This window comes from Heterodontus francisci, chromosome 7, assembly GCF_036365525.1.
Source record: "Heterodontus francisci isolate sHetFra1 chromosome 7, sHetFra1.hap1, whole genome shotgun sequence".
NCBI classification, from domain to species: Eukaryota; Metazoa; Chordata; class Chondrichthyes; order Heterodontiformes; family Heterodontidae; genus Heterodontus; species Heterodontus francisci.
Genome location: NC_090377.1, coordinates 58,415,683 through 58,433,923, shown reverse-complemented (window position 1 = coordinate 58,433,923; position 18,241 = coordinate 58,415,683). Strand labels below are relative to the sequence as shown.

General features: G+C 42.1%; 1 protein-coding gene across 3 annotated transcripts in view; it reads left to right on the top strand.

Moving 5' to 3' along the window:
- The window catches only part of psmd14 (proteasome 26S subunit, non-ATPase 14), a 149,728-nt gene that overhangs the window by 14,217 nt on the left and 117,270 nt on the right, over positions 1-18,241 (top strand). For all 3 annotated transcript variants that reach the window (XM_068035245.1, XM_068035246.1, XM_068035244.1), the window contains exon 2: positions 18,040-18,091. In XM_068035245.1, the coding sequence (XP_067891346.1) occupies positions 18,044-18,091 (48 nt within the window). In that variant the 5' untranslated portion in view covers positions 18,040-18,043. The remainder of the gene's footprint in view (positions 1-18,039; positions 18,092-18,241) is intronic.

The following is an 18,241-nucleotide window of genomic DNA, read 5'->3' as shown; positions in this document are numbered from 1 at the left end:
GCGAGCTATCAGCAGGGGGTCATGAAAATCTCTTCTCCAGAGCTACCCATGTTATGTGATTTATTTCTTTTAATAAAGCTGACTAACTAATTTGCCACAGAACCTACCTCTCCCGGATCTCTCACAGCTGGTGACCATATATGTGTGTGTATTTTTTTAAATATATAAATAATAAAAATGTGACACAATTTAAACTTACACTAGTGATGCTAATCAGACAACCTGTGGTAATTGAAAAGAGAATTGCTAAGATTTCGTACCTTAATTTAAAAATAGATTTTGGGGCCTTCAGACAGTTGAAGGCTGTTGAGTTTAAATGGTTAATTACAAAAATAAATCATGGTCTCTAGTCGGACTGATGAATGTACTGACTAATAAATACCTGGGAGTAATTGCCTGTCTAATCTCACGATGAGGCTGAGGTGATGAGACTTCAAGAAAGACACAAACAGTATGTAACTATTGTCTGATTCCCAAGATGACATGGTTAGGAAGTGGTGATCAGATGGTGTTTTTTCTCATTCTAAACATAGTTAGTGCAAATTGTATTTAATTTTGCTCCTAATGTTGTGGTGGAGGTGATCTGATTTGTAATGAGTTAATCATTACTAATTTATTAAATTGTTAATCTGTGGTTGATTACCAAAAAAGAGATCAAGATCGTGTCTGATTCCTGATCTGTAAAGTGGAACTGCAGTTGAGTTTTTTTTTTAGTGTTTATACTACAGAGCTAGATAATTCTGCTGAGTGAAAAGTCCAGTTAGCACAGTAGAAATTAGAAGTGCTTTTTTTCTCCTTGTGAGCAGACCTGAAAGGCAAAATGTCATTATTCGAGTCGTTAGTAATTTTGTAAAATCTGTTCTTGGGATGTGAGCACTGCTGGCAAGGCCAGCATTTATCGTCCATCCCTAATTGCTGTTGAGCAGGTGGTGGTGAGCTACCTACAACTGAGTGGCTTGATAGGCCATTTCAGAGGGCAGTTAAGAGTCAGCCACATTGGTGTGGGTCTGGAGTCACATGTAGACCAGATTGGGTAAGGATGGCAGTTTTCTTTCCCTGAAGGACATGGTGAACCTGATGGGTTTTTACGACCATCGGGTAATTTCATGATCAGGATTAATGAGACTAGCATTTTATTCCAGAGGTATTAATTTCATTGAATTTAAATCCCTTCAGCAGCCATGGTGGATTTGAACTTGTGTATCCGGTGCATCAGTCCGTACTTCTGGATTACTAGTCCAGTTGCTTTCCCCCCCCCCCGTAATGTTCCAGCTCCATAACGTTCCAAGCAACTATTCTTTTCTCTTAATTTTACTGCAATGTGTGTGTAGTGAATACTTCTAATGTATGTGTTCTTTGCAATCTGTCTATATAAATGCTTTGAGAGCATATATCACAGTCCTCTTGTCATGTTTCAAAGTATCAAATGCATTAAGAAATAAGACAAAAAACTTTTTCCTTCTAACCTGGAGCTGCAAATTTACTTTTCTCACCCAAACACCATTAAATTCTGACGTCAGAATATATTTAGGCTCGTTCTCCACACTAAGTATCTGAACAATGACATTGAAGAGATGGGTCAGGTTAGCAGCTAACCTGATTTAGAACCCAGGTGATCGCAAACAATGTGGCCGAAATTCAGCTAGTATTATAAGAAAGGACAGAAGCACTTGCCAAAACTGTTGAAAATAAGTACTATTCCCTGACTGATTCTCCACAAAATAACCATGGGCAAAATTATCCACTGTATAAATTAATCTTTATCCAGTTGTGATGCCTTTTATTGATGATCCTGCCTGTCCTAGTTTTATACTCGTGACTTGTTTATCCTGCAGCCTTGAATTCCAGAACCATATCATGATAAACAAGGCTGCACAATGGGATTTAGCCTCGATAAACTGGCAGCCTTGAATTCCAAATACAGCATGACACCTTCAGCATGGTGACAGACATCTAGATTACTGTGTGAACTGGCTTTGACAAACCAGCAGTTTTGAAATTCCAACCACACACCACAAAGCACTTGCTCACAAATTATTTTAGGTTTATAAATAGTGCCATCAACATATGAGAAAGAGATTTACCACACAGTTGTCCATTTGTAATGTATTTTATATGAAACTGTACATGCAGTATTTAAGCAAATATGGAGCAATATTTCTGTTGTATTTGTATTTAGATAACATTTATTTTAGCCAGGTATAGATAGCTAGGTGTAGATGTTATTGTAACTTCAGTAATAGTACTTTCTAAGTTGCCTTCCAACAATTTTCACATTGAATAACATTAATTCACAGCAAATCTCATCATGTTAAGATATAGTAATTCTGTAAATTACAATTATTTCTTACAGGAGTATGGAATGTATTTTTTATTCCTTGAATGAGAAAGAAATGATAGTGTCTTCCATGAGTTTTATGTATTTTATACAAATTATGCCACCAAACTGGCATTCAGGAAACAAAATAACTAATTTGTTTTTAAAATTAAAATTTCAATCTTTCTGATTTTTAATTTTACTGCCTAATAAATGGAGCAAATAGTCACAATTTATATTCCACTTGTCATGCTCTTCGTAACTCAGTTATTCATATGAGCTTTTTGTAAACATTTTGTGGGATGTAAACTGTATTTCATGGCCCTTCACAGTTTATCTTCTGTTTATACTATGCAGCCTAGCCCAGGCTTTTTAGTCCCCATTCCATAGATGTCCCTCCATCATTTTTCTTGCCATTTGCGTTGTTCAAATACTGAAAGTTTTTGGGCTTTGGAATCTAGTGTTCAGATGTTCTTGGATGGTTGCTTGGACCAAATAGACAAGAAGATCCTAAGCAGGTGTTTTGAGCACTGCCAAGCAGAGGAACCACTACAACAAGGTGAAATTTCAGAATTTTCACAAAAACTATTTTTCCACACGCAGCACACAGGTTTCTTATTTCTTCTGATGTGACAGCCACCTAACTCGACCTGCAAAGCATTCCATGTTCACTTGTAATATAGGCCAAGTATGCAGCAACTGGATGATGCAGTAGAGTTGTAGAGTCATAGAGTTATACAGCACAGAAACAGGCCTTTGGCCCATCGTGTATGTGCCGGCCATCAAGCACCTATCTATTCTAATCCCATTTTCCAGCACTTGGCCTGTAGCCTTGTATGCTGTGGTGTTTCAAGTGCTCATCTAAATACTACTTAAATGTTGTGAGGGTTCCTGCCTCTTCCACCCCTTCAGGCACTGTATTCCAGATTTCAACCACCCTCTGGGTGATAATTTTTTTTCCTCAAATCCCCTCTAAACCTCCTGCCCCTTACCTTAAATCTATTCCCCCTGGTTATTGACCCCTCAGCTAAGGGAAAAAGTTTCTTCCTATCAATGCCCCTCATAATTTTGTATACCTCAGTCAGGTCCCCCCTCAGCCTTCTCTGCTCTAAGGAAAACAATCCTGGCCTTTCCAGTCTCTCTCCATAGCTGAAATGCTCCAACCCAGGCAACATCCTGGTGAATCTCCTCTGCAAGCTCTCCAGTGCAATCACATCCTTCTTATAGTGTGGTGCCTAGAATTGTACGCAGTACATCAGCTGCGGCCTAACTAGCATTTTATACAGCTCCATCATAACCTCCGTGCTGTTATATTCTATGCCTCTGCTAATAAAGGCAAGTATCTCATATGCCTTCCTAACCACCTTATCTGTGCTGCTGCCTTCAGTGATCTATGGACAAGTATACCAAAGTCCCTTTGACCCTCTGTACTTCCAAGGGTCTTACCATCCATTGTATATTCCCTTGCCTTGTTAGTCCTCCCAAAATGCATCACCTCACATTTCTCGGGATTAAATTCCATTTGCCACTGCTCTGCCCATCTTACCAGCCCATCTATATCGTCCTGTAATCTAAGGCTTTCCTCCTCACTATTTACGATATCACCAATTTTTGTGTCATCTGCGAACTTACTGATCATACCTCCTATGTTCATGTCATTAATGTACACTACAAACAGCAAGGGTCCCAGCACCGATCCCTGCGGTACACCACTGGTCACAGACTTCCACTCGCAAAAACAACCCTCGACCATCACCCTCTGCCTCCTGCCACTAAACCAATTTTGGATCCAATTTGCCAAATTGCCCTGGATTCCATGTGCTCTTACCTTCTTAACCAATCTCCCATGCGGGACTTTATCAACAGCCTTACTGAAGTCCATGTAGACTACATCAACTGCTTTACCTTCATCCACACATCTAGTCACCTCCTCGAAAAATTCAAACAAGTTTGTTGGACACGATCTTCCCCTGACAAAGCTATGCTGACTATCCCTGATTAATCCCTGCCTTTCCAAGTGGAGATTAATCCTGTCCCTCAGAATTTTTTCCAATAGTTTCCCTACCACTAATGTTGGACTCTCCGACCTGTAATTACCTGGTTTATCCCTGCTACCCTTCTTGAATAATGGTACCACATTCACTGTCCTCCAATCCTCTGATACCTCTGCTCAGGCCAGAGAGGATTTGAAAATTTGTGTCAGAGCCCCTGCTATCTCCTCCCTTGCCTCACATAACAGCCTGGGATGCATCTCATCTGGGCCTGGGGATTTATCCAGCTTAGATTAACACATTGTCCATTGAATTGTTCGCTTCACTCCCTTGCTAGCTATGTGGCTTTGGAGTCGAGGTGGTAGGTTCAAGCCACGTAACCTGAGTTGACATTTCAGTGAGCTGTTCAGGGAGTAATGCATTGTCAAGAGATGCTGTCTGACAGGCATGACGTTTTTCAGCATATTTTAAAGAGGAAGAATAGAATATGTGAAGTGTGATGTTTTCAATGCATTCTTTTAAATCTGACGCACTGGCGTTGGACAAGGTTCCCTGCTGCCAGCGTATGCTCAAAGTTATCCTCAGTCTCTGTGATGATCTCAGTTCTGCCTTCACACCTCTACCTCTGACCGTGACACCTCCTCTTGCCGTTGCGCACCCCCCCCCCCCGCGACCTAATCCTAATTGCTCAGGAATTGTGGACCCCACACCATACTGATAACCAGCTGTTAGGACCGACTGCTCCTGTGAAAGCCCCCAATCAAAATATACAATTCTGATTGTGGTGGGAGAGACGCACTGATAATTCAATTCTGTGGTTCCACAGATCGCCTAACATTTCATTTAAAACTTTCCAAATTAAAGAAAGACCCAGCCTAATTGTATCATCTATTAACCCCCGAATGAGGCTAACCAAACCAGGTGTCTTTAAATCAACAAATTAACTCTTTAATTAGAAGAACTAAATTCTTAAATGTTGTTTATATCTTCATTGTGTTTAAATAGAAAAAAATTAGAGTCCTTGCAAATTTACAGTCCAATGTTGTTCGAAGTCCAGCGAATTTCAATAATTAATGACTTGCAAACACTTTCAAGAGAATCAATCTGACTTTCGAGTTTTTGAGGGATAAAAGATTGTCACAGTCTGACTTCACTTTCTTCAATTTAAATTACCAGAGATCTCTGTCTTGGCTTGACTTTTTAGAATTTTGAAAGATAATAAACAGACTAAAATCCTCTTCCTTCAGTTTAAATGGTTGAGAGCTCTTTTTCAGGTGTGTTCATCACAGCTGTCTGTGTCTTCTGTTGGAACAAACTGTCTTCCACTAACAGCCAGTTCAAAACTGAATTGTAACAAATGTATCGCATGAAACTCACTCCCAGTGGCTATGTGGTAATGAGAATTGCAGTCTCCAAATGGCTGTTTCTAAGGCAACGAAAATGCACCTTCCTGTAACTCCTGAGGCTTGCTGGTTCTTAAAGCAATACTGATCTTTTGCAAGCCTTAAAGCCAAGCCGCATATTCCCGGAAACAAAACTACAGGACCATGACATGGCTTTCAACCTATTTCAATCCCACCCCCCAACCCTACCAGTGACAGCAATTCCCCCTAATATGCCGCTCCAACACTGCTTCATTTTTCCTTTTCCATATGTCTTCCTGACTAAATTTCCCATCCAAAACACTCACACCCCAACTGGTTGCTATTCTATCCTTTTAGTTGGCTGGCTATCCATTTTTCGCCACTGATATGAATTGTCTTCCTTCCCTCCCTTTCAAAATGTCCACTATTCCCCCTCCACCACGCCGCTCATCAAAAAATGCTACCTTTGACACAACTGCCCTATTTCTATCCCCTCCATGCTCTCCAAAGTCAGTTTGCCTCCCAGTTTGTGTCCATTTCCCACAATTTCCATGTTTGAATCTCTCCGATCAGATTTCTGTGCCTGCCATAGCATCAAAACAATCCTAACCAAAGCCACAAATTACATCCTTCTGACTTTGTGCATTATCTTCATTGACTTCTCTGCAGCATTTGACAAAGTTGACCACAACATTCGACTCCCATACTTCTATTCCAGCTCAGTGGGATTGCCTTGGTTTTGTTTCACTCTTAGCTACCCAGTCGTAAAAACTTCAGGGGTGGCTTCTCTTCCTACCTCTACACCATTATCTCTGGAGTCTGCAAATATCAACTCTTGGCCATGTTCGCTTCCTTATCTACATGCTACTTCTTGGGGGCTATCATCTGCAGACATGGGGTCATGCTGCATATGAATGCTGGTGACACCCAGCTCGACCTCTGCATCACCTCCCTTGATCCTTCCTTGGACTGTCGTCAGATTGCTTGTCCAATATATAGTCACAGAGAGCCACTATTATTTTCCTCGCTAACCATGGTAAAGACTGAAATCATAATCCTGAGCTGCTTCGATGTAAATACCTTAGCCTCAGATTCTACCCACCTTTATGACCATGTTGAACCAGACTGTTAGTAACATCAGTCTTTTATTCAACCCCAAGCTGAGCTTCTGATCCTATATCCACTATGTCACAAAGGCTGCTTTATTTTCACCTCCATAACATAGCTCATTTCCACTTTACCCTCAGCCCATCTGCTGCTGAAACCCTCATCCAGATTCGATATTGCAATCCTTTCCTGATTAGTTTAGCTATTAAAAACTCTGATGCACATATCCCATCCTACATTTGCTTATCACTTCTTTGCTTGCTAACCTATATTGGTTCCTGCTCCACCACTACTTTCAATTTAAAGTTATCACCCCATGTTTAAATCTCATCATGGCCTCACCTCTTCCTATCTCTGTAACCACTTCCAGCGCTACAACTTTCTCAAACTTTCCATTCCTCTGATTCTGGCCTTTCATGCTTTCACCTCTTCCTACCATTGGAGGCTGTGCCTTTCTGGCATCTGGGCGCCACACTCTGGAATTATCTGCCTCTGCACCTCCCTATCCTGCTTCAAGACCTTCTTTAAACCCCACCTCTGACTAAGGTTCTGGTCACCTCTAATAATATTGCCTACTTTAGCTTTCCATCCATTTTTGTCTGATTATGCCTCTGTGATATGCCATGGAACATTTTCTACATTAAAACTGCTCTCTAAATACAAACTGTTGTCACCCCAGGGACATTGCTACCCACTTCCAATCATTTTGAGAAACTGTCTTGAGCTCCTATTCTCTCTCATTCTTTCTGACCTGTTTATTTTTTCCCAATATGCTTTTCTCCCCTCATTCCCTAACCTTTGATCTTCTCAAAGTCTCTTGTACCTTGTTAAAGACTTTCTGAAAATCGATGTTTACGCCATGCATTTCCTCCATATGGTTCAAATTTGTAGTGACTGGCGAATGAGGGGCACTCGCTGTTCATTACACTTAAACTTGCTCACAGACGTTCTGTGGGCTTTTGCACTGGAATTTGTGGCGATGTGAAATCCAAAGCAGTGTGATGCCCTATACAAGAGATCTGGGTCCTGTTTGAACAGGGCAAGTTATGGTGTATCTCCTTACCCAATCAGATTGAGGAATCCTAACTGAGACATGCAGAGTCTGAACCAGGAAATGCACGTTAGAATAATTAATCCAATGTAAAATCATGTGCAGAAAGCAAAATAGAGAGATAAAGAAAGACTGAGCGAGATGAGACGGAAAAAGTGGAAAAAATCAATTAAAAATAAAAGTCCACCAATAATTAAAATTGAAGGAATCAGACTACACACTTGTAAAAGTTAATTTTCAGTGCTCAAGAGGTTGTTTGGCAGGAATTAATTAAAACTTATCATACCATTTAAAAATTAACTTGGAATTGAATGGACATACCTTGAAATTTCTGGTGCATTTACTGGTTATCTGGTGGGTAAGTACCCACCTTAACATCCTTCAACAGCAACAACTTTTATTTATATGGCACCTTTAGTGGAATAAAATGTCTCAAGGTGCTTTATAGAAGCATTATAAAACAAAATATGCCACTGAGCCAGATAAGGAGATATTAGTTCAGATAGCCAAAAGCTTGGTCAAAGAGGTAATTTTTAAGGAATGTTTTAAAGGAAGAAAGTGAGGTGGAGGGGTTTAGGGAGGATATTCCAGAGCCAAGGTAGTTTCCATGTATTTGAATGTTGAGTTTCTCGGTGAGATACTGTTTAGCGAAGCTTCTGTAGAAGCAGGGTAACTCAGACAGCAGCTTTCTGATTTCCATGTTTAACTGCATGTGCAATCGCAAAGGTTGCTGTACAATTTACTCTTTAATAGTGAGTACTGATAGCATCACCGTTTAATTTTATTGCAAAATCTGGTAATTTCTTCATGCGAGGCTGTGCTTCTGGCTTTCCCTATGCCGCACCTAACTGCTTCAACATCCACTGTGTTTCAAGGTAGCTTGCGCTTGTGAACCCTTATAGGTGTGAGAGACTGCCCTGCCCCATTGATGATGAGGATTTGTGGCTGTTTGTGTAGTCTATCCCATTTTTATCTCAGTAATTGAAATTGCTAATGTACAAAGTAAGCATAAGAAAATAAATTTCAAAACATTATTTACAACGCTATGATTACATTTTGCCCCCATTTTTGAATATCTTCTTTAAAGTTTTTACATGAAGACCATCATCTCTTTCAAAAGCCTGAGCTTAACTTCTGCCCATGGTGCATGGAGGAGCAGGATAGGGTGGGGTCTCTGGTGCATGGAGGAGCAGGGGAGGGTAGTTGGGCAGGACAAGGCGGGGTCTCAGGTGCATGGAGGAGCAGGGGAGGGACATGGGCAGAGTCGAGGGTGTGTAGTGGCTGATTTTGATGTTGAGGCTGGCTGTGTGGGATTGCAGGGGGTGGTGGATTGATGTCGTCTTGTCAGAAAACTGATGGTCATGAGAGACCTTAAAGGAGGGAGGATCGCTCCACCTCCGGGTACTGACTGGAAGAAGGTGCAATCAGTCACGGGCCAGTTGTATATGGTAAGGGGGCGGGGGAAGGTTGAGATTGAGGACTGGGTATTCGAGGTCATCATAGAGAGGGGATTGGGAATCTGTAACTATGTCAAGGTCGATTTTTGGAGGTTCAAGGGTGAGAGTCGGCAGTTGGATTGCGACGGGAGTAGGGACAGGGGAATGGATGGCATGTATAAATTCAGTCCATGGTAATGGGGGGCGGTTCTATGGGAACAGGGGAAGGCTGAGGGTTAAGTTGGGTGGGTTAAGGGTGATGGATGCAGACTGGAAGGTGGCAGGGGAGGTTGGAAGGTGGTAAACTTGCCTGGTATTGCAGACGCAACATTTTCTGGAAGAACAATGAAAATCACGTGCCCAATTAAGAAATGCAAGTTGGTTGGGAGGAGATAAATGGTGGATGGGATCTCCTGCTGCATGCAAGTATAAGGCACATAACAGCAATCTACTCATGACTTTCATGGTTCTACTGAATGGCAGAAGGAGGATGGTTTTACAAGACTGTTCTCGCTTCAACATTTGAAAAGCTGCAAAGACATGAGTCTCATATACACAATTTGTCCTCCAACACATAAACAATTTCAGAGGGAGGGACTGAGGAGGGATTGGCGATCAATGGATGATGTCTCAACGGGAGCAGCAGGCAGCACAAGAGGGTGAGGCTGCTCAGAATTCAGGAAAGGTATTATTGACGACGGGCACTGGCATGTCACCGCATCCTCAGAACAAGGACATATTACCTTCAGATGTCAGTGAAGCGTGAGGATGTGACTTGCAATGGCGACAGAAATGTATACAATTATTTAGCATTACTGAAGCCATTTGTTTTCATTGGGAATCTCATGCCACTTACCCTCAAGGTTACTATTGCACTCAATTTCTTTGCTATCAGGGATCAACAGGTGACATATGTAGCATCTCGCAGTCTGCGACCCATGTGCATCAAAGAGGCGACCAATGCCGTTTGTCGATGTGCCATTGATTTCATCTACTTACCTGTAGGCAGCAAGATCTGCAACCTTCGGCGCCATTGCTGGCTTCCCTAGAGTGCAAGGGGTGATCGACTGTACTCTTGTGACCATTAGAACTCCCTGGGACCAGCCTGCTGTTTAATCGCAAAGACTTCCACTCTTTAAACATACAACTGCTTTGTGACCACAGGAGCAGAATCGTTCGTGTTTGCGCATTCCCAGCTGCTAGCAGTTTTTGAGGAACCAGCCACAGTGGACAGATGGATCCTGGGTGTAACGGGTTACCCCTTTGTACATGGTTGATGTTATCCCTAAAGCGCTGTTGAAGAGAGGTACAATGTCGCACGCCATTGGCACGGTGAAAATGCGATTCCGTTCCCTTGACCAGTCTGGAGGGGTCCTTCAGTCTGCGCCACACAGGGTGTCACAAATAATCGTTGTCTGCTGTGCCTTGCACATCCTTGCAATTAGACGCGGCAACATTCTGCGGGCGGAGGAACACCAGTCCTCAGATGAGGATGACTATAAAGAGGGTGAGGAGGAGAACAATGACAACGATGCCGTCATCCATTTGAGGGCCATGGAAAGACATACAAGGGACATCGGGGCGAATCTAATTTATGCACATTTCAGCCAACAATAAGCCACATTATCAAGTAACGTTAGGAGGAGAAACATAACAGTTCCCCACAGAAATTCCCTTTTGCATGAGGTCTCATTCATCTCTGCAATCTTTACAAAGCATGGCTGCACTTTCATGTGATTGGCATTTGAAGTCATCTATGAGCTACGATGAATGCGACTCTGCACCATGGCAAGCAGTGTTACGTTATGACCATAGAAAGCAAAAGTAAGGCATGATAGTATTGGAAAAAGTTCATAATCATCAATAGGAAAGCAGCCATCATTGAAGATTGAAGGTTCAAATTCCAATGAGATACGGACACTGGAGATTTCTTGAGATGCTTTGCAAGAGTCATTGTGTTCCTGTCATAGGCCTCCAAAAAAACTTCTTTGTATCCATCTGTAACCAAGAAAAACATTACTGAGAGTGGATCATATTTTGCAAGAAATAAAAATGTTTTAATACATCTTTGTATTCACGAACATTTCTACATCACCTGTGCCACCTTCGTGCTCAAAACTGTTTCAATTTTCTTTTCCTGCCACTGTGTCTAGGTGCTACCCCAACATTAGCAGTTGAGATGGAGACAGTTTGCTCAGTGCACTGCCCCGTTGCTGTGGATGACTGTGGTGGGTGACCTCTGGAGGAACGGGGCCTTGAACTGCTACATCCTACTTGGGGTGTGCAGTAATGGTGCTTGTGTATGCCCCGTATGCTCGCATGCTGGAGGTAAGGGGATCAGTTGGAGGGGAGGATGAGATGCCGCGTACCCTGATGATGTCCTGAGAGGAAGGCCCTAGGGCAACTGGCATGTGCTCCTCATTTATCTGTGTGCACGATGGCACCTGCCAGTCTCGTGAGGGGAAGGAGCATGTGGAGGGAGGTCCCGGTTCCTCGTGCCCCTCTCACTTAGACTCTGCTGCATGGAACCCACGGCAACAGCGACAAAGTGCAGGTCAGATCGCAAATGGCTCGAGTGCTTGACCAGACTCTCCACTGTCTGGCAACATCTGTGGAGAGAGAAGCAGAGTTAACGTTTCAGGTCTGTGACCTTTCATCAGAACTGGTAAAGGTTAGAAAAAATTAGGTTTTAAGCAAGTGAAGGGGAGGGGGTGGGGGAGAGAACAAAGGGGAAAGTGTTTGATAGGGCAGGGGACAGGAGAGATTAAATAACAAAGCTGTCCTGGGACGAAGGCAAAGCGTGTGTTAATGCTGGTGGTGAAAGACAGCATTCGTCCAGAGAGAGTGTTAATAGCAGAATGTGAGCAGCTCTGACTACATGAAAAACAGGCACATGGTTAAAAATAAAGTATTAAAAAAAGGGCCTTTCATGCTCTGAAGTTATTGAACTCAATGTGCAGTCTGCAAGGCTGTAGAGCGCCTAATCGAAAGATCAGGTGCTGCTCCTCGAGCTTGCGTTGATATTCACTGGAACACTGGAGCAGGCCAAAGACAGAAATGTTGGCATGAGAGCAGTGGGGGGAGTGTTGAAATGGCAAGCAACCGGAAGCTCGGGGTTATGCTTTCAGACTGAGTGGAGGTGTTCCACAAAGCGGTCACCCAATCTGCGTTTGGTCTCTCCAATGTAGAGGAGACAGCATTGTGAGCAGCGAATATAGTATACTAAATTGAAGGAAGCACAAGTAAATCGCTGCTTCACCTGAAAGGAGTGTTTGGGGCCTTGGATAGTGAGGAGAAAGAGGAGGTAAAAGGGCAGGTATTACACCTCCTGTGATTGCATGAGAAGGTTCCGTTGGAAGGGGACGAGGTGTCAGGGGTAATGGAGGAGTGGACCAGGGTGTCGAGGAGGGAACGATCCCGTCGAAATGTTGATGGGGAAGATGCGTTTGGTGGTGGCATCACGCTGGAGATTGCTAACTTTTGCCAGTTCTGATGAAAGGTCACAGGCCTGATACGTTAACTCTGCTTCGCTGTCCACAGATTCTGCCAGACCTGCTGAGTATTTCCAGCACTTTTTGTTTCCATCTCCTCTAAGCTCGTCAAACTCTCTTTAGTGAGGAAACCATACATTAAATGCCTGGGACATGGCAGATGTCATGGCTTGCATGGACTCCTCCATGGCACGCGCAAAGCCACGCCTGACCTCTGGCATCTCTGACATATTTTTCACAAGGCTTTGCCAGCAGACCTCTAGCAACAAACAGGATCATTATGAGCGTGGGGCTGAGCAGGGGCCTGGTCTTCAGCAGTCCTCTGGTTGTCAGGGGACCCAGCTGGCACATGCTCATTCAGCTGCTGGGATGTGTCCCAGATTCTAATCTTAAACCCCTCCATGGAGCGTGTGGATGTATTTGTGGTGGCGGAGGTGGAAGAAGAGGCAGGTGACATTGCTGCCTTATTGCTCCCCAGAGGAGGATTCTTAGGCCGTGCCACTCAAGTGTGGGCACCTGCAGTGGAGAGACAAACAGAGGCACTTTAAGTGTGTGCTTCACGTGAGTTCACACAATTTCCTTCAGTTTCCAAATATGGCTGCAGTAGTAGAGATGACACTTCATCCTTAGGCCTTGTGGCTCCTGTTTCGCCATCTCCCCTTGCCCTGCCTCCCTCCTTTCTCGAGATCTCAGAGGCCTCCTCCACAGCCGTGGGCAGAAGCCTGATGTCATGGACCCCTCCTTCCGTCTTAGCATGTTCGAGCTGGTTGTGGTTTTGTTTCTCCTGTTAATGACATGGCTAATGATGCATCACAACCATTGCATACATGCATCAACATCACTCTTTCTGCATTGGCTTTGACACGACCCATCCAATCACACAAACAATACCAGTCTTCATCATTTAGTAAATGGCACCTCGGCTGCTCACATTCAAGTGCATTCGTTGCATATCATCTGCCTTAAAAACACAGAGTCATGTAAGAAATCAATGGAGTAAGTAGCCTCGCCAGGACCACTTACTCTCGCTGATTTGAACAAGTCATTGATGCGCTTTCAGCACTGTACCCATGTTTTCAAGTTACCCCATGGTTCAAGACCTCCTCTGCTACCTCCATCTAGGCCGCCTTGCTTAGATGGGAAGGTCTTCGGACTCCATCTGCAGGGCAGAGGACCTCCTGCCTTTCCCTGACGGCCTAGAGGAGAATCTGCAGGGAGGTATCACTGAACCATAGGACGTGATGCTCCCTGCTGGCTGCCATATCATTCACTTTGGCTGTAGGGAAAATAAATGATATGAAGTTGGTGGTGAGTTTCATAAAATAAGGGAGGCAAAAACATTTCAATTTAAGTAAAGGCTTCAATTTAAGTTCATCTGAAGATAAGCTGCATGAAAAGAAACCTGCTAATTCTCGAGGCCGCAAGCACAGAATGTTTCGTATCTGTGACGATCATGGTGCTTGGGACAGTGACGGCGGGTTCCACCAATGAAAGGCTGCCCCCACCGCATGATCTCGCGTGTTCCCCTGCCAGTCGCCATATGGCTGATTCAAATACAAAATCGCATGGGAAACGTGATATGTGGCAGGAACAGAAGTTACGACAACGGAATGCTGTGACAATCATAAATTTCCACCGTTGGTCTATATTAATGTCTGTGCTGTTTATCGGAACTTAGTGCTAGGTGCACTTTTTTTTCAGTTTAGATGCTTAATTCACATTTAGAGAGGACACAACCTTAAATTTGCTGGTAACATTAAACTAGGAGGTCTGGCAAACAATGAGGGCTGCAAAATACTTTGGAAGGATAAAGACAGGGTAACATAATGGGGTGACATGGCATATGGAGCCAATTCAGGATGCTGTTTCTCCACTATATGAGTAGTAGAAATTTGGAACTCTTTTTCCCCCCCCCCCCCCCCCCCCACCCCGCCCTCCACCACCTGAAAAGCCTGTGGATGGTGGGAGAATTGGAGCTTTCAGGATTACGTTTTATAGATTTTTGTTTGAAAAGGGTATCAAGAGGTGTAGAACAATGTGGGGGAATTAAATGATCATCTAAATGGTTAGGGTGGTCTAAACAATTAGGCACTTCAGTGGAGGGGGAAGCATACTTGAGGGTTTGGGGCTTCTTTTCAACATTTCTGTGCTCATTGATGGCATGAGGAACCACTTGTGTCTGGGGCAGGGCGAGGAAATTGCACAATATCTCTGTGTGGAGCGGAATGCATTAAGGGTTCGAGATATTTCTGCTCCAAGGGTGCAGGTATGTGCTGGGAGAGGGGAGAAGAATTGCCTACTCAACTTAGTGAGAGTCGTAATTAATGGGATTGAGGTGGTGGGCGGGCTGATGTTTGACCTATGAACAATGGGGGAGAATTAAATATAGATTTGTGCTCTGATCTGACAATTTCTGCTCGGCGTGTAGAATGTGTCAGTATAAATATGCATTTGTGATCCTGTTGATTCAACAGGGAGCAGAGATTACCTCCTTGCTGGGGTTGGGGTGCAATTCTTGTCAAATGAAGGTGATTTTTGTGTTGGGATGAGGGTCGTGGTTGACTTGGTTAGTTGCTGCTATACTGCTTGCTTTGCTTGTGTGCAGTTAGTGGTTTGGTGGCTTCAGGTTTTCCACTCCAATGATACTGATCATCTAAAAGTAAATACTGTGGATGCTGGAAATCTGAAATAAAAACAGAAAATGCTGGAAATATTCAGATCTGGCAGCATCTGTGGAGAGAGAAACAGAGTTAACATTTCAGGTTGATGATTTTTCATCAGAAGTGATGATTTCTGCAGGCTCATTGTTTTTGTTTCTGGTTGAATGCTTTTAGATGGAATTTTTGTTTGCCATTAAGGAAATATTGCATTTTTTTAAAGAAACATAAATTGATTTCTGAGCACATACACAGTTTGAGTAGTTTTTTGCTCTATTTAACGGCACTTGGAAGGTTACAATTACTGTATCTTTTTAGAAAAAAGTTCATGAGATTCCTCGGGGAATGTGTTCAGGACTATCATGCCAAGTTGGTTCCTCCCCATTGTTTTTCATTTGTCATGTAAACATTATGTTTGCAGCGCCACTTACTGGTGCAGTAAAATTGAAATTCTGAGACCACTTTCTATTTTTAATATGTAATAAATGGAAGACTTGAGATACTAATACTATTTTCACTAGAGCAGAGAAGCTTAAGAGACATTAACAGAGCTTTTTAAAATTTTCACATTGTTATAGGTAATAGGGAAAAGTATTCCCTTTGGGGGAGTCACTGGCAAGGGATCATCAGTTTAAGATTATTACTGTGAGGAGAGAAGTTAGGAGAAATTTTCAGTTTTTAAGGCATGAACTACTTAGCCACAAGGAGTGATGAAGGCAGAGGCGATTGCATTCTTCATGGAGATATTGGATAGGAAGCTGTAGGACTTTTGGATGGGATCCTGAATAGAGGTGGGGAGAGAAGACAAAGCAGAGTGGTAATTTTGGATCGCTCTAGAAAAGAGTCAACGCTGACACGAGGCTGAATGATCTGTGCTGTAAACATATATGATTTGTAGAATTTAATCTCTAGAGCACCAATAAAAATCCCAGTGGACCATCCCTACCGTGACAAAACAGTATATCTGTGGCTCACTCTGAGCAATGCTATGGTAGATGTGCTCGTCCATCAAATGAAATGCATGTTTTAAAATTTGAAGAAAAATAAAGAAAATGGTAACCTGTAGTGGGCAAGGGAACAGGGATACTCCTGTGCAGCTGGGATTGGGTGAATTGACCAATGCCAAAGCATTTACTGTCATGATTGTGGCTATATGGTGTAAATATTTTATCTTAGCAGTAGATATATGTAAATATAGCCACTTGAATACATATTGAAAGCTACATTGCTGACTCAAAAACCCAGCTATACCTGATTTATGTATTTCAAGTGCAACCTGCAGGTTCTGCACTTTCAAGTTAACTGCCTGTCGGGTATAAGCTGCTTTAAATATTTGCAAATGTATCATAGGAGGGAAAAGTGAATGAACATTCATAAATTGAAAAGGTTTTCTGGAGTTCACATAATTCCAATGCAACTGATGACTGTATCCAAAATTGGAAATTTAATCCCTGGTAGTTTTCCCTTGAAGAAAGTCATGTTTTACTTTGTCATATCAAAATGGCTATTTTGGGTAGGTTGATACAAGGCAATGAAAAGTGTTGTATATCTCTTAGGTTATAGTCGAATAATTATATTAATTTCTGTAGAATACCTGTAGTATTTGTGTGCAGATTGTTTAACTATTCACTCTATAAATTGTTTACGTTTAGCTTTAAAGACGTAACAAAAATATAATTCTCAACTGTCTTATCTGAAATACCCGTGTTAAACAGAATATGGTCAGTGGAATCAAATAGCATCTCATTGACATAGAAATAATTATTTTGTAATTTGGTAAGCTTGTTCAAAAAGGCTACATTGAGGGATAATGCAACATTTTATAAAGAAACAGATTTGCTTTCTATAAAGATTTTATGTTCTCATTCTAGTGAAACTGAGGGGATTCAAAGTGGATTTGATTGGCAGTGTAACATAGTCATAATGTGTTCAGTACTATTCTATGAGTAGCAAAGGTACTTCTTTTGATGAGATATTTTTCTAAAGAATCATTGTGAGAAGTCTGTTTTGTAAAGTAAAAATTCCTTTAATGTCAGTTTGAAAGCTTTAGGACTTGTGTTTCTTTAGACTCATATCTGATCACACCATCACTTGCACGCAATATTGATGATAACTGACAAGCTGTAAGTTAATTAGCACAGAACTTACTAATTAGATGTACAATTTTTAATTTGAAAGTGACGATTCCGATTTGTGCAGACTGTACAAGTTGCCGTTGTACATCTAGTCCTTGAAAGGAAAGCATCAATTAGTGGAAGTCTGCCTTTTCGGTAATCTGGCTACTATATTCAAAAACCCCAGATCTAATATTTGTGATGGCAAGAATAAAAATTGTGACCATACCTAAGAACTTTCAGAGATGGGTTTTCAGTTTGTGAAATACTGTTATAAAATTGGGGATAACCCAACAAAAAAAAACAAAAGCGGTGAAATTGGGACTGTTAATTAGCAAGGAAGACAGGTTCTTGAATTAGTATGTGGTGCTAATTAACAGGAAATCTGATGTTGTGTTGTAATTACCACCAATATTTTTGACATAAGGAAAGATTGAAGGTGAATTATATAGATGATAATTGAGTTTAAAAAGTTTCTTGGCTAATTACTTTTGTGTGTTTTTGTTTCCAGAAATATGGACAGACTTTTGCGACTAGGAGGTGGTATGCCTGGACTTGGACAGGTTAGAGTGTCTTTGTTCCTATTAACTTCTTAACTATGTGGGGTCTTAGACGGTAACAGATCAATTTCTGCTGAAATTGGTTCGAATTTCTCAAACTAAAATTTTGCCAGAACACTCAGCCTGCATGTAAATCAATATAACGGGTTGCAA